Genomic DNA, 16,665 nt, shown 5'->3' on the forward strand with positions numbered 1-16,665 from the left:
ATCTGGTTCTCCAAGAATTCCCAAATATAATTAATGATCCCAATGTGATTTCAACTAATTATTTTATAGTGTCCTAAAATGCAAATCATGTAGATTTATAGTTTCAATAAAAGTACATTAAAAGTCATCCTATTAACAGTTTCCTTCCTTCCGGCTTTAGTTTCTTTCACACCCAGGTGAGTTGCATGGTATCATTTGCTGTTTCTGGAGGTAGAGAACATTTGCTGACCTTCAGCATCATTTGTTTTGGCTCTTCCTTCTTATCTAATAAAGCTAGCTGCCTATTAACTTTCTTTTATTCTTTAAATTTCTAGTCTGTATCCTATGAATAATTCTTTTAAATTTTTAAAAATATTTTTTCCTTTATCTAGAATAATTTTTGCCTTTAAATGTTTTTTCTACTTATACCATTGGTATTTCAGCGAGTCTTCATTTAGCTAACTTTCTCCTTCCTAGCTCTATCTTTGAAAATAACAGTAGTCTTTTTGTTTCCATCTAAAGTATCCAGCTTTTGTCTCATTTGCCTGTTGATTCCTTTTTATTAATTCCTATTACTCTTGTTTTAAATTTATTAAAGTTTCCATTTTTTTCAACACCTAAAATATAGATTATATACATCTATAATCTTGATGAACATGTTGTTTCTGCCTCAGTCAAGAGCAAAGCTTCTTGTTGGCTTTATTTGGGGGGGGGGGGGTACCTGGGATTGAACCCAGAGGCGCTTAACAACTGAGCCACATCCCCAGCCTCCCCGCATCCCCACACACACCTTTTTTTGGGGGTGACAGAGTCTCACTAAATTGCTGAGGCTGGCCTTGACCTTGCAATCTTCCTGCCTCAGCCTCCCAAGTCACTGGGATTACAGGTATGCCACCATGCCTTACAAGCCCAGCTTGCTTTTTAAATCTTAACATTTAAATCTTGACTCTAAATCCATAAATATCAAACTAAGGAATCATTACCAGAAAATTGTCTCTAAATCTGTCCAAGAATATTCTCAACTGCATGGCTCTTTCCTTGTCATTGTTGTTTGCAATTAAAATTCTGTCATCATTTATTTTATCTGACCCAAATTCAACTAGAGATATGAAACTATTGAACTATGAAACTATTGCACCCTGGGTAGGGTGGGAGGGAGCAGATATATGTGTATGTGTTAGTTTTAAAGTCATTTTGGTTTAGAAATGCCTAATATACCATAAAGTTATGTTTAAATTTAATTAGATGTCAAGACTTCTTGATTCTGCTCTCCTGCCAAACCTTCAACATCTTTAACCCACCCACTGAATGTTTTTTATCTTAAGTTCCCCTTTTTTACGTAAACTTTATACTGTTTTAGCTAGTTCCTCCTCCTTTTTACATTACTGTTCTTCAATGAATTGAAATCAAATACTATTCTAGAAAAGACATCATCTTGTAAACACATTTGTTTCTAATTGAATGAAGAAACCTATTTCCTGTTTTCCAAAAGATTAAATATTATTCTCCAGAGGAAAAAGTATTTTAGAAATTATTCCAGAGAATTGTTATTAGAAAATAAAATTTTATTCTTTCCCATATATTTTATACCTTATAGTGATGATTTCTCAGTCTTTGGAAAGGCCTGTTATTTTTAGATAATACTTTACATAAACACAAAAAGTTTGACTGGGGTTGTATGTAGCTCAGTGGTAGAGTGCTTGCCTAGCATGTGTGCAGGACTAGGTTCGATCCTCAGCACCACATAAAAAATAAATAAATAAGTAAAATAAAGGTATTGTGTCTGTCTACAACTAAAAAAAATATTTTTTTTTTTTAAATAATGTACAAGATTAATTCTTTTCACTTAATTTTCATTCCAAGACTTAAATTTGAAGGAGAGTTGCATGGGTTTTTGGTTTTGGGGTTTTTTTTAATATAGTCCCAAAGTTAACATAAATATGGAAAGTTTGTCTTCTTGAATAATAATTATTGCTGTGTCTTTCTCCACAGAGTGATGACAGATCTACTGCCATATCAAGTTCACCTACAACAGAAACAGGTAATAGACACAAAACTACAGTTAACCATATCAAGATTCTAATTCTTTACCAGAATTTTCTTGAACAAGTTGATTAGCTAGAGAACTGACTTCTTTTTCTGAGATAGAAATCAGACACAAATTGAAAACTTTCTAAACATTTCCCACTTTTTAATTCAACTGGTTATTCAACTACTTAGCCATTTGATGAGAACTAATGAGCTTGAGCCAGCAGGGCTATAGATTTGCAAGAGGGTATGTTCAGTATATTAGCATTTTTCTGTATTTATTGATATACCAAAAATAACATGAGAATTAAAAACCCTTCTCTAAGGATTACTTTTCTATGTCAGATTTTTCGTTAGTAAACAGAATTCTTAACAAGCATGGTGGCACACACCTGAAATGCCAGCAACTCAGAAGGCTGAGGCAGGAGGATCACAAATACCAGGCCAGCCTCAGCAACTTATTGAGAACATGTCTTAAAATAAGAAAATAAATAAAAAGGGCTCAGGATGTAGCTTAGTGATAGAGCACTCTTTGGTTCAATCCTAAGTATAAAAACAAAAAAAAGTATCATTTTATATCATATTGCCATGTTTGATTTTTTCTGTATGTACTACTTACTGAACTTTTGTGACTGTGACATGTACATCTACATTATATTTAATTTGCTTTCCATCTCCTTTCATTTCATTTTGCTTTTCCATACTGATTTAGTTCATCATTCCCCTGCATATTCTTTTCCTGCTACTATCCAGAGAAATCAACCCCTGCGCCCTGAAAGTTTCCTTTTCCCAGCAGCTGTCAGGGCAGAAACAAATAAAGGTAGGTGATAGTGATTTTAAAAATGGGGCAGGATAGGGTTGGGACTGAAAAGGTGCTTTATACAAGACATAAACTGTAACATCTTTTAAACTTATATACCAAAAGCTTTAAACTCTGCAAATACCTGTGATTAAATTTGTTTTGATTAAAAAGTTGCTTAGAATCACCTAAAAGCAAGCATTTTTATGTTTTTTGGTTTAGGGGGGTTGGGGTACTAAGATGGCTTGGAACTTGAAATCCTCCTATCTTAGCCTCCTGAGTAGCTGGGATTACAGGTATGCACTGCCACACCCAGCTAAATAAGTTTTGAATATTTGAACAAATAAAATTGTCTTCAGTTAGAGGATATAGCTTCTTCTCCCCGACCCCTTTGATACTGGGGATGGAGCCCAGGGACACTTTCCCACTAAGCTATATTCCCACCTCTTTCGATTTTTTATTTTGAGACAGGGTCTCACTACATTCCTGAGGCTGGACTTTAAACTTGCAAGACTCCTGCCTCAGCCTCCTGAGTCACTAGGATTAGAGGGATGTGCCACCGTACCCAGCTGCAATGTGCTTTTTCAGATTTTTCTGTATTGATGAACTGTCAAACATTTGTATACTCCATGACTATAAACCAACAATTTTGAGAAATATGCACACAGGTATACCGAAAATATGTCCAAAAATATTCACAGCAGTATTATTCAAAATAGCCCCAAATACAATGTCCATCAGTAGAATGGATAATAAATTGTGGTATAGCTAAACATTGGAATATACCATAAAGGTCATGAAAATGAACAAATAACTCTGAACATCAACATGGATAAATCTCATCATGTTAATCAAAAGAAGCCAGACCACAAAAGCATACAATATGATTTAATTTATAGAAAGTTCAAAAATGAGAAAACTAAAAAGCCAGCATACTGGTAACCTTTAGGTACTGATAGGCAGAGCATGCAAGAGGGCTTTTGGGCATAAGTAATGTTTCATTTACTAATTAATTAATATCTCTAAGGATATTAATTGTTTCACTTTCTGAGGAAAATTATTAATCTCTGCTATTTGTATAATTTTCTGTATATGTATTTTTTTTCAATGATAACATTTTTGGGCTCAAATAAAGTAGTTAAGCCAAATGGGTAATCATTATCGTGTATATTTGAAATTTTCCATAATAAAAACATTTTTAAAAATTCAATCCAGAAAGCAGAAAATGATGTCCTTGTAAGGACACTGTCATCATATAGATGTACTTTCTTAGCATTGGTTTTCTATCTAACATGTTAGTATTTTTCTAGGCCATGCTTCACCTCTCCCATCTTCTACACCTACCACTGATTCTACAGATCCCATATCAAGGCAGAGAGAAGAAGAACTGAAATTAATAGAACAACTACGAAAAGTGTGTATATTATCTTTGAATTGCACTTTTTCCGTGATATTACTATAGTCCATAATCCCATAATTACTTGTTCATAGAATTAGTAGATATCTATTGTGGCTGTGTTTTGTGATAAATGTAAAAGAAATTATGCTACTGAAGAAATTCTTTTCAACTTTTTACTGAAAAAATTGAGATGGGTTATTCTTAGCCCTATGCATTTGAAATTATTTTCATTTCCTTTCTGCATCATATTATAACAAAATCTTATAATAATAATTTATATGAACATACACATATACATATACACTTATGTGATAAGAGGTTAGCTATTTTATTTTGAAATCAAAAGAGAATCCAGTCTTTGTTTTCTTTTTAATCAGAAAATGGTATATGAATTTCTGTTGTATTTGGCACTGTGGCCTAACTGCTGTATGTATGTTCATGTATGATCTCCTTATTTCCTTTTTACCTTGATTTCCAACTAAGTGTATTCCATTGTAACTCCATTATATCTTATTTGTTAATCAATCTTCAATTACTGTATTACATGTTTTCCTATTCTGTCAGCATATAGAGTACCGACTAAAAGTATCTCTGCCTTGTGATCTTGGAGCAGCTCTAACTGATGGTGTTGTTCTTTGCCATTTGGCCAATCATGTGCGTCCTCGATCTGTCCCAAGCATTCATGTTCCCTCACCAGCTGTGGTAAGTATATAATGCTAAAAAGCAGTGGCTATTTATCAGACATTCATTAAGCATAGTGGCAGTCGTTTTGCTGAAGTTAGGGATGCAAAGGGTCCAGTCCCTGCCTTCTTGATTTCACTTCTAAAGAAAAATAGACATGTTAACAATAATTTTTAGTAATCTAATAAATGTAAGATGTATACTATGAAGATACAAAAAAGAACCAGTTAACTGCCTAGAGGGTTCAGGGAAGCCTTCCTAGAGGAGGTGAAATTTGAACTAATTTCTTGAAGTAATTGTAGGAATTTGCCAGCAATACAGAGAAAGAGAAGGCATTCTGGGTACAGTATTCCTAGATTCAAAAGCTAAAGAAGTGGGCTAAAAATGTAGCTCTGTGGAAAAGCACTTGCCTAGCACGCTCAAGGGAATCTCTAGCATTACGGGAGCTGGGGATAGGAGAGCTAAAGAAGGTCATGACGTATTCAAGAAATTGTTAAATTGTTCAGAATAAATCATACACTGAATATGGCAGGAGTTGAAGAAGAGAGCGGAGCCCTTATGAAACATGTAAAGGAATTAGAAGTTTATCTTAGGGGAGATATTGGGGAAACACTGAAAGAATTTTTTCCATATTTTACATATTTACACATATGTAACAAAATCTTATAATAATAATAATAAATTTTTTCCATATTTTATATATTTATACACCCTGATTATACATAATGGTAGTATTTATTGTTATATATTTGTCCATGTATATAATATAGCAATATAATTTTGCTAGTTTCATTCCCCAGTATTTCTCCTTTCCTTCCCCTTCTCCTTCCCCCTGGTTCCTTTTGTCTACTCTTATTGATCTCCCTTCTATTTTCATAAGCTCCACCCACCACTTTCTTTTCCATTTTTCTGTCTAGTTTCCACATATGAGAGAAAACATGTGACCCTTAACTTCTTGAGTTTGGTTTATTTCATTTAACATAATGTTCTCAAGTTCCCTCCATTTTCCTGCCAAAGACATAATTTCACACTTTTTTTATGGCAGAATAAAACTCCATTATGTATATATACCACATTTTCATTATTCATTCATTAATGAATACCTCAGCCGGTTCCACAGTTTGGCTATTGTGAATTCTGCTATTATAAACATGGATATGCATGTATCTCTATAATAGTCTGACTTTAATTTTTTAGGATAAATACTGAGGAGTGGTATAGCTAGTTTATATGATGATTCCATTCCTAGTCTTTTGATGAACTTCCAATTGATTTCCATAGTGGTTGTACTAATTTACAATCCTACCAACAGTGTAAATATGTTCCTTTTTCTCCACATTCTCTCCAGCTTTTGTTATTGTTTGTATTCTTGATAGCTGCCGTTCTAATTGGAGTAATAGGAAATCTAAGTGTAGTTTTAATTTGCATTTCCCTAATTGTTAAAGATGTGTTTTTTTCATATATTTAGTAACCATTTGTATTTCTTCTTTTGAGAAATTTTTTGTTTTTGTTAGGGGTTTTTTGTTTTTGTTTTTGTTTTTTATTTATATGTGACAGCAGAATGCATTACAATTCTTATTACATATATAGAGCAAAATTTTTCATATCTCTGGTTGTATATAATTCATGTCTTTATACATGTACTTTGGATAATAATGTCCATCACATTCCACTATCATTTCTAACCCCTCCCTTTCCCTCCCACCCCTCTGCCCTATCTAGAATTCACTATTCCTCCCATGCTCCCTCTCCCTACCCCACTATGAATCAGTCTCCTTATATCAGAGAAAATATTTGGCATTTGGCTTTTTGGAATTGGCTAACTTCACTTAGCATTATCTTCTCTATTTCCATCCATTTACCTGCAAAAGCCATGATTTCATTCTCTTTTATTGCTGAATAATATTCTTGTGTATATATGCCACATTTTTAATCCATTCATCTATTGAAGGGCATCTAGGTTGTTCCACAGTTTAGCTGTTGTGAATTGTGCTGCTATAAACATTGATATGGCTATGTCCCTGTAGTATGCTGTTTTTAAGTCCTTTGGGTATAGACCAAGGAGAGGGATAGCTGGGTCAAATGGTTTTGGTTTTGTTGTTGTTCTATTTTGGATTTGGTTTTGAGTGGGTTGTTTGGTTTGGGTTTTCATATTTTTTAATTTTTTTAAAAAAATTTTAGTGTAAAGTTATTTTAGATAGTAATCCTCTATCAGAATAATAACTAGCAAAGATTTTCTTCCATCCAATAGGTTCATTTTTCACATTGTTTCCTTTGGCTATGAAGGAGCTTTTTTAATTTAATGTCATCCCATCTTTATTTATTCTCGACATTATTTCCTGAGCTTTGGAAGTCCTACTGAGAAAGTCGTTGCCTGGTCAGGTGCAATGGCGCATGCCTGTAATCCCAGCAGCTCAAGAAGCTGAGGCAAGAAGATTGTGAGTTCAAAACCAGCCTCAGCAACTTAGCAAGGTCCTAAGTATCTCAGTAAGACCCTGTCTCTAAATAAAATACAAAAAAGGGCTGGGGATGTGGCACAATGGTTAAGAGCCCCTGGGTTAAATCTGGGTACCAAAGAAAGAAAGAAAGTCAATGCCTGCACTTATGTGTTGGAGTGTGGACCTTATATTTTCTTCTAGGAGAACTAAGACCAGTGTCTGGTCTTGTTCCTAGGTCTTTGATCCTTTTTGAGTTGGCATTTGTATAGCATGAGATAGGGATCTAGACTCATTCTTCTATATATGGAAAACCACTTTTCCAAGCATCATTTGTTTGAAAAGGCTGTCTTTTCTCCAGTATATATTTTTTCTTAAGTTGTCGACAGACCTTTATTTTATTTATTTATATTCAGTGCTGAGAATTGAACCCAGTGCCTCACACATGGCCACGCAAGTGTGCTATCCCTGAGCCTCAGCCTTAGCCCCTCCAATGTATGTTTTGACACCTTTGTCAGATGACTGAATCTCTATGGGTTTGTCTCTGTGTCTTCTGTTTCATTGTCTATGTGTCTATTTTCATGCCAGTACCATTCAGTTTTTGTTACTATAACCATAGTATAATTTGAAGTCATTGCTTTTTTTTTTTCAGTTATATATGGACACAATATCTTTATTTTTATGTGGTGGTGAGGATCAAATCCAGGGCCTTATACCTGTGAAGCAGGCACTCTACCACTGAGCTATAGCTCCAGCCCTGAAGTCATTGCTTTTGTGGTTTAGAATTGCTTTGGCTATTCTGAATCTTTTGCCCTCCATGAGTTTTAATGCTTTATTTTCTAGTTCCATAAAGAAAGTCATTGATATTTTGGTGGGGATTGCATTGAATCTGATATTGCTTTGGTAATATGGCAATTTTAACAATATTAATTCTGCCTATCCATGAACATTGATGGTCTTCCATCTTGTGTCTTCTTCAGTGTTCTATACTTTTCATTGTAGAGTCTTTCACCTCCTTGGTTAGATTTATTCCTAGGTATTTTATTTTCTTCAATGCCATTGTGAATGGAGATGTTTTCCTGAATTCATTTTATTTATTTGTTTGTTTGTTTGTTTATAGCTGTAGATGGACACAATACCTTTATTTACTTATTTATTTTTATGTTGTGCTGAGGATTAAACCCAGTACCTCATGCATGCTAGGCAAGCACTCTACTACTTAGCTACAACTTCAGCCCCTGAATTCATTCTGAACAGATTCCTTATTGGTATATAGGAAAATCACTGATTTTTGTATGTTGATTTTTGTAACCTCCTACTTGGCTAAATTGGTTTATTAGTTCTAGCAATCTTCTGGTGGAGTATTTTAGAAATCTAAGTATAGGATCATATCCTCTGCAAACAATGATAATTTGACTTCTTTTCTTTTTTTAATCACTTTTATTTCCTTTTCTTGCCTAATTTCTCTGGCAAGAATTCCTAGCACTATATTGAATAGGAGTGGTGAGAGTGGATATATGTGTCTTGTTCTGGATTTTAAAGGAAGTGCTTTCAGTTTTTTCCCATGTATTATGAGGTTGGCTTTGGGTTTTTCATATATAGTCTTTATGATGTTGACGGACATTCCTTCTATCCCTGTTTTTTTCAGTGTTTTTAGGGCTGATGTGAAGGATTTTTGTGCATCTATTGAAATGACTGTGATTTTTGTCCTTAATTCTATTTATGTTTTCTTTGGATGCTTATCAGCTCTGGATATTAGTGTCAAAATGACAACCAACAAAAGAAACAGCAGGCTTTGGGTTGATATACCCCTCCTTTTTTTCCTTCAACTTTTTATTATAAAATTTTAGCCCAGAAGTTCTGCTGTGCTGTTTCAACAGTAGGATAACTATAGATAATGATAGAGAGACAGACTCTGGGTTCAATCCTCAGCACCACATAAAAATATATGAACAAAATAAAGGTATTGTGTCTCAACTACAACTTAAAAGTAAATGTTTTTAAAAAATGTTTAAACCTTCAGAAAAGTTGAAAGTATAATTCAGTAAACACTTAAAATCTTCATGTAGATCTGACATTTATTCAGTTTTGCCATATTTGCTTTATCTGTGTGTGTCTTTAAACTGCACCAATTAAGAGACGCAGGTCTCATAACTTTTTACCTTTCAAATATTCCAGAGAATGGTCCTGGTCCACCTTTCCTTTTCCCATAGCTGATAGCCAATGACTGACATAGGACTGAGTCCTCCTATTTCAAGATGAGAGAACAATTCACTTCTGAGCTTCCCATGGGATCATGTTGAAGCTGAGAAGGAGGTAGCTATGAGCCATTAGCAGCCAGCAAGATGGGAAAGGTTGGGGGTAAGGATGGATGTACAGAGTAGTAGGGGAACACCAGGTGTCAGCATCCACCATAGGTAAATTGAAATTTCTACATTTGCTCTAAGGATATCTTTCATAGCTGCTACCTCATTCCCCCCTCCAGTAAAGCAGGAGAGACACACACACACACACACAGGATATAATCACATTGCATTTATTTGATTGTATTTTCACCCTATTTTGATGACTTCTAATGAATATACCTGCATTTTTAGTAGCTTAGCAGTGTTTACCTTTTCAAAGGTTTGCCCTCTTGTCATTTTCTAGTTGGTTGGTTTGTTATTTAGCAGGCAGTTCCTTGTAAATTCTTTGTTCAGATTACAGTTGTATCAGAACAGTAGATTTCTACATCTAGACATTCATTTTACTACTTTTCCAGATGCAAATCCTTAATCCTTCTCTAGAACTTTGTATTCTTTTAATTACAAAAAAAAAAACTTTTTTTAAGTTATAAATAGACATAATACCTTTATTTTTGTTTATTTATTTTTATGTGGTACTGAGGATCAAACCCAGTGCCTCACACATGCTAGGCAAGCGCTCTGCCACTTAGCTACAGACCCAGTTCCTAAAACTTCTTTAACAAAGTCCCAGGTCTAATATGACCCTTTTTTGTCCAGCACATCCAAAAATAGAGTTATACATTTCTTCTAAGGTAGCTTCTTTTTGTTTAATGACTCTGAGAGCAGGTGTTCAGTTCTCTATAGATAAAGCAAAGTAGTACTACCAAACTAAACTATACTCCCAATGAATTAAAAACCTCCCCATTGGTCCTATAGGTAATGACTAAGAAAACAATGGCAATGCCAGTAAGGGAAGAAGTGTTTGTTCATACTTTCTGTTCTTCTCAGTTTCTGTCAACTTCATTAAGAAAAAAATTTTATTCTTTAATTAAAAATAAAAAGGACAAAGCTTTCCTTCTTCATTTTCAGGGGAAATACTATCAAGGAGTTAATGTAGTAAGTGGAATTTGAAAGAGTGACTGAGCCTCTTTACTTTGACTGCCAGAACACAGTGTTTTCAAGAATGTAATATATATATAATGAGGAAATAAAATACATGGACCTTCTCCTTAGACAAAGAAATAAGGGTCTAAGATGAGATGAGAACACTTAGAAATGGCCAGTGGAATCAACAACAAAACGTACTCATTTATTGAGCGCATGTCAGAGCCAGGCATCCTGCCAGGCACAAAAGGTACAGACACAGTTATAAGTGGTTCATTCTCTCAAGGACATTAATTTCTCTTTTTTAAGATTTAAAAAAAAAAAAAAAAAAAAAGAGGTCTTTTATCAAATAGCTTTTTTTGACAAGTAAATTGTTTAATGGGAATTTTCACTTATTTATTTTTGAGGCAGGATGTTGTTTTGCCAGGCTGGCCTTGAACTCCTGAGCTCAAGGGATCCTCCTGACTCAGCTTCCCAAGTAGCTGGGGCTGCAGGTGCCTACAACTATGCTCAGCTAGTAGGGAATCTTTCTAGATAATAAAGGATATATATAGTTAAGAAGACACATAAAATTTCCCAAATGAAAAATCTGGAGGTGAAGGAACAGAGTTGGATTTAGCCAGATGAGAATTGTCCACTATTTTAATTAAAAACAAAAACAAGCAAACAACCCTCTTTCAAACTGTGATAACTGTTGAACCATATCAAAAACCATGATTACTAAGAATAAATCAATATTGCTTTTATGAAATTCCAATTATAGAACTAGTTTTCAGCATAAATATTTACACTTATTTTTCCTTCATATACATTTTCCTTCCTCATAGTAGACAGTTTCTTCCCTTATTTTGTTCTCAAAACCACCAGCAAGATTTGTAGTATACTTTCTTAGAATAATTTTTGTGATGAGAATATAAAATTAAAAACCAAATACGAATTAAAACTGTAGCAGTTTTTTATTGCTACATTCATACATGTTAATTTCTTATAATTCTTTGAGAGCTAGCTAATTTCAGTGTATGTACAACTTGAAAAAGAGTTTCTTGATATAGAACACAAATCAGTTTCTTTCCCCAAATTTAAAAAATGAATTTCTCATTATAAGGGAGGTTTTATATCAAGCATTGTAAAAGAATTCAGATAGATGATGAACTTATTTATGGGCAGACAAAGATTGTGTGCTGTCATGTTCTGATTTGGAGAGAGGAAAATAAATCAGAAAGTCATGTGTCTGTAACTTTTAAGTGTTTGCAACCATTTAAGTTCTAATTCATCTTTCTTGTTATCTTGGGAAGATCAAGATGTTTGATAAAATGCTGTTTAGTTGTTTGGTAGGTGTAGGTGTTAAGGAATACGATTCACATTCTTAGAGGTATGCTGTTGAACTATATCAAAAACCATTACAGCTGGGCCTGGGCACACGCTTGTAATCCTAGCAGCTCAAGAGGCAGTAGGATCGCAAGTTATAAGCCAGCCTCAGCAAAAGTGAGGCACTAAGCAACTTATCAAGACCCTGTCTCTAAATAAAATAACAAAATAGGGCTGAGTATATGGCTTAGTGGTCAGGTGTCCCTGAGTTCAATCTCCAGTACCAACAACAACAAAAAATAATGACAAATACGGTGCTGGAAGAGCTCACTGAATGAACCATAAAATAGGAAGACAACCTGAGAAAAAAATCTGAATCAGTCAGGTGTGATGGCTCACACCTATCATCCTAGCAGCTCAGGAAGCTGAGGCAGGAGGATCTCAGGTTTAAAGCCAGCCTCACCAATTTAGTGAGGCCCTAAGCAATAAAATATAAAAAGAGCTGGGGATGTGGCATTCTTTGAAGAAAACCCAGATATTTACAGATGAAACCTTTTTTCCCCCTAAAGATGATATAGACTTCCATCTGTTAACTGTAGTAATAAAAACCCAAAGGTATGATTCCATGCAAACGTTTGGCTTCCCTGACTGATGCTTGAAGATATTGTAAACCAACCAGTGAATTTGTACAATTGAATATGTTAATCATTTTGAAAAATGGTATTCATATTTGTTTTCTAATATTATCTTCCATGATAACCCACAGGTGAAAAGCTTGATTGAAACTTTAAATCACTTAATATAACTCTTTATTTCTAGCCATAAGAGATCTTTACAGAAAAACAAGCTTACTAGTTGTAACTGGGGAAATTTCCTATAGGAACCTTTCACACTTTGGAAAATGGGTTCCAAATTGACCCAGTCTTTTTGTTGTTGTTGTTGTTTGTACCAGGGTTTGAGCCCAGGGGCTCTCAACCACTAAGCCACATCTCCAGTCCTTTTTTATATTTTATTTAGAGACAGGGTCTTGCTGATTTGCTTAGGGCCTTGCTAAGTTGCTGAAACTGGCTTTGAACTCCCAGTCCTCCTGCCTCAACCTCCCAAGCCCGCTAGGATTACAAATGTGTGCCACTGTGTCCGCTGACCCATCCTTTTAAAATCAAAATTTTTTTATAGTTGTAGATGTTCAGCATGCTTTTTTTTTTTAATGTAGTGCTAAGGATGAATCCCAGTGCCTCACATGTTAGACAAGTGCTCTGCCACTGAGCTACAGCCCTAACCTCTAAAATTAAAATGTTTTTTAAAATTCAGATGTTGTCACTGAGTGAGAACATGATGCATCTATAGTATATTTATGAGTAAAGCTCTGAGTTTTTTTTCTTTTTTGTTATATTTAATATATACTAAAAGAAAAATGAACCAGTTGTTAATTGTGGATATATTTGAGTGATGAGCAATGGGTAATTAATTTTGCTGTTCTTTAATTTATTTAGTGTACATTGTCTGAAAATAGAATAAAATTTAAAACTATCCATCTAAAAATTTTTCTGTTTAGTACTTACCTTTCAAAACTAAAGCAAAATGTTTATTTTAAAAAGTGGCAAACAGCCAGACTTGGTGGCACATGCCTGTAATCCCAGCAGCTCAGGAGGCTGAGACAGGAGAATCATGGGTTCAAAGCCAGCGAGGCGCTAACCAACTCAGCAAGACCCTGTCTCTAAATAAAATACAAAGTAGGGCTGGGGATGTGGCTCAATAGTCAAATGAGACTGAGTTCAGTCTCTGGTATACCCCCCCCCCAAAAAAAAAGTGGCAAACAGCTACCCACAGGACAGCACCTATTTCTATAAACAAAAAAAAAAAGTTTTATTGGAACACAGCCACAATTACTTGTTTACATGTTGCCTGTGGTTACTTTCAAGCCTGTAGCAGAATTGATTATTTGAAACCGTTCTTATGACTCTCAAGACTAATATTTATGATCTGATCCTCTTTTAAAGAAAATGTTTACTGACCCCCTCAGTCTATAGTGTTGTGAATATATAAATCAATTGGCAAGAGTATTTTTAAAGTTGGTAAATTTTTAGATCTTTCCTGATAACATTATAATTTTCCTCCTTTTATTTTTATAGCCTAAATTAACAATGGCAAAATGCAGGCGAAATGTGGAGAATTTCCTAGAAGCTTGCAGAAAAATTGGTGTACCTCAGGTAATAAATTATCGTTTTTGTATGTGTTGACTTTTTAAAAGAGTTAGGCATTATAGTCCTAAAATCTTATCAGAAATGCACTAGACTTATAGGACTCTGAACTAAGTTGGTAATTACTAACATGATATTGTGTTATAAGAGTCAATTGATATTCTTTTTTTTTTTAATTTTTATTGTTGGTTGTTCAAAACATTACATAGTTCTTGATATATCATATTTCACACTTTGATTCAAATGGGATATGAACTCCCATTTTTACCCCGTATACAGATAATTGATATTCTTTTGATCAATATTTTTATTGTTTTCCTTATTTCCCAGGACCTCACAAAGAAATCATAAATATATAAATTTAAATAATTGTATTATAATAAGTAATTAATGAAACATAACTTTCTGTTTTTATAAACATCCCAACTAGCTGTTTGGCTTGTATAAAACTATACAAACAACAGAATTTGTCTTTCAAAATCTCAGAGTGAGATGCTTCAGTTGGCTTCAGTTTTTAACACCTTCTTTAATACTAAAAATTTTTAATTTAGAAGTAATTTTAGACTTGCAGAAATGTTAGAAAAATAGGACAGAGAGTGTCTATGTATACTTCACCAATATTAACATCTAACATAGGTATGGTACAGTTGTCCAAACTAAGTAACATTGGAACAGTAATACTGTTAACTAAATTACAGACTTCATTCAGATTTTACAAGTTTTTCTACTAAGTTCTAATATCTTAGAGTTTAACTTGCCATTTCCAAGCATCTGTTCTGCTACTAGGATTTATTGCCTCCAAGTTCCTCAGTTATATTAATATTCTTACCCTTCAGTAGTTCAAATAATTAAACTTGATTTATGGATGTAATTAAGGAAAACACCTGGATACACTGTTTATTCAGTTATCTTTTTAAAAGGTAACTAAGGATGACATTCTTAAGGAATAGTATATTTAATAATGTGATATGTAGACATAAAAAGGAATAAACAACTTGGTGCTATTTGATCCATTGGGGAGAGGAGAACACTGGGGATTGAACCTAGGGCTGCATTTATGCTAAACACATACTCTACCACTGAGTCACACTCTCGGCCCCTACAATTGTTATATATTGTCCAACTGCCTCTTTTCTATCACTGGGCTCATCAAGAATGCCATGATCACTCTCAGAGTCAAGCTCTGTTCTAGTAGTTTTCACAGTAACTTTCTTCACCCAGTTTACCATACGTCTTTCTAACCAGGAACTGAGAAGGCCACAGCATCACTTATCCAGTGAACAACCTTCTCTTTCAGCTCTTTCTTGTGTTACAAAGTAGAAGAGTCCAGCTCCCTAGTACATCTATATTAGCCAGCATGAATTCACATGATTGTTTTCTTTTATTGAATAGATGGTTGTTCTACTCTTTATTTTGCACTTAATTCTTTTGCTGGCTTTTTTTTCCCTCCTTCTTTTTAACTTGAGGTAGAACTGAAGCTTCCATAATAATAAATTTAATCAAAATTTCTATTTTAATATTATTGTTTTATAAATGCTTATCAAGCCATTTTTAAATATATTAAAAGAGCATTCATACGATATCTAAAAAAAATGGCATGTTTTTTCTCCATATTAAGAGTTTCTGATATTCATACGTGCATGTTAACATTCAGTTCTTCCTTTCTTTGTACCAAAGATATTCCTACTGATACAAACATGCCTACTACCTGCTCCAGTTCCATACCACAGTGTCTTTGAATAAGAGATTCAAAGAACTTGTATTTGAGGCCAGGATCGTATATCTAATAGTTATTATTTGTTATGTGTTAATAAATATTTTTCTTTTTATCAAGTCCATTAATGTTTTTATTTATTTAATAATCTCTGAAAAGGCAGGTTTGGATGATCTCCAAGGCGCCATGCAGCTCTGTATTCATTTTGTACATTAGTGAATTAGACTTGGACTTGACTGATATAGGTTGGTATAGAGAATGGGAGCCACAGAAAAAAAATAAGGCATGCTGACTTAGCTTATATTAAAAGTACTGTTCACCAACTTTTATAAATGTTATACCTTCCCAGTGGGCTTTATAGACCCATCTTCTCTCTCACATTTAAAATCCCTAACCTGGAATTCTTTCAGAATGTTCCATCACGCAACAAAGTATAAAAACAATGTGCCTCAAATCATGCATGTAAGCCAGGCATGGGAGCACCCACTAATGTAATCCGAGTGACTTGGGAGGCTGAAGCAAGAGGATCACAAGTTTGAAGCCAGCCTCAGCAATTTAGCAAGACCCTAAACAACTTAGCAAATCCTGTCTTGAAATAAAAAATAAAAAGGACTTGGAATGTAGCTCAGTGGTAAACACCCCTGGATTCAATCCCCAGTACTCAACAAACAAACAAACATGCATTTTAGTCAGCATTTTCCAAGCATTAGTTAATAGTATTTATTATGAGCTGGTAACCTCTGTTTGTACCAGAGCTATGCCATTTCAAGACAGGTACAGATAGAAAAAATA

The 16,665-nt window shown here is 34.2% G+C and overlaps 1 protein-coding gene and 1 non-coding gene across 12 annotated transcripts in view; both read left to right on the plus strand.

Annotated features, from left to right (window-relative positions):
• Positions 1-16,665, plus strand: part of Lrch3 (leucine rich repeats and calponin homology domain containing 3) — a 165,863-nt gene that overhangs the window by 99,863 nt on the left and 49,335 nt on the right. For 7 of the 11 annotated variants that reach the window (XR_013092533.1, XM_076868930.1, XM_076868933.1 and 4 more), the window contains 5 exons: positions 1,972-2,020; positions 2,720-2,827; positions 4,117-4,220; positions 4,770-4,907; positions 14,091-14,168. Coding sequence is in view for 10 of the 11 variants with exons in the window: in XM_076868930.1 (XP_076725045.1) it covers positions 1,972-2,020; positions 2,720-2,827; positions 4,117-4,220; positions 4,770-4,907; positions 14,091-14,168 (477 nt within the window). In the remaining variant the exon portion in view is untranslated. The remainder of the gene's footprint in view (positions 1-1,971; positions 2,021-2,719; positions 2,828-4,116; positions 4,221-4,769; positions 4,908-14,090; positions 14,169-16,665) is intronic. The other 4 variants (XM_076868935.1, XM_076868931.1, XM_076868934.1 and 1 more) reach the window with 1 other exon arrangement.
• LOC143409043 (small nucleolar RNA SNORD43) lies at positions 11,790-11,848 on the plus strand. The gene has a single exon (XR_013092557.1). It is a non-coding gene; the product is annotated as a small nucleolar RNA SNORD43 (small nucleolar RNA).

This window comes from Callospermophilus lateralis, chromosome 10, assembly GCF_048772815.1.
Source record: "Callospermophilus lateralis isolate mCalLat2 chromosome 10, mCalLat2.hap1, whole genome shotgun sequence".
NCBI classification, from domain to species: domain Eukaryota; kingdom Metazoa; phylum Chordata; class Mammalia; order Rodentia; family Sciuridae; genus Callospermophilus; species Callospermophilus lateralis.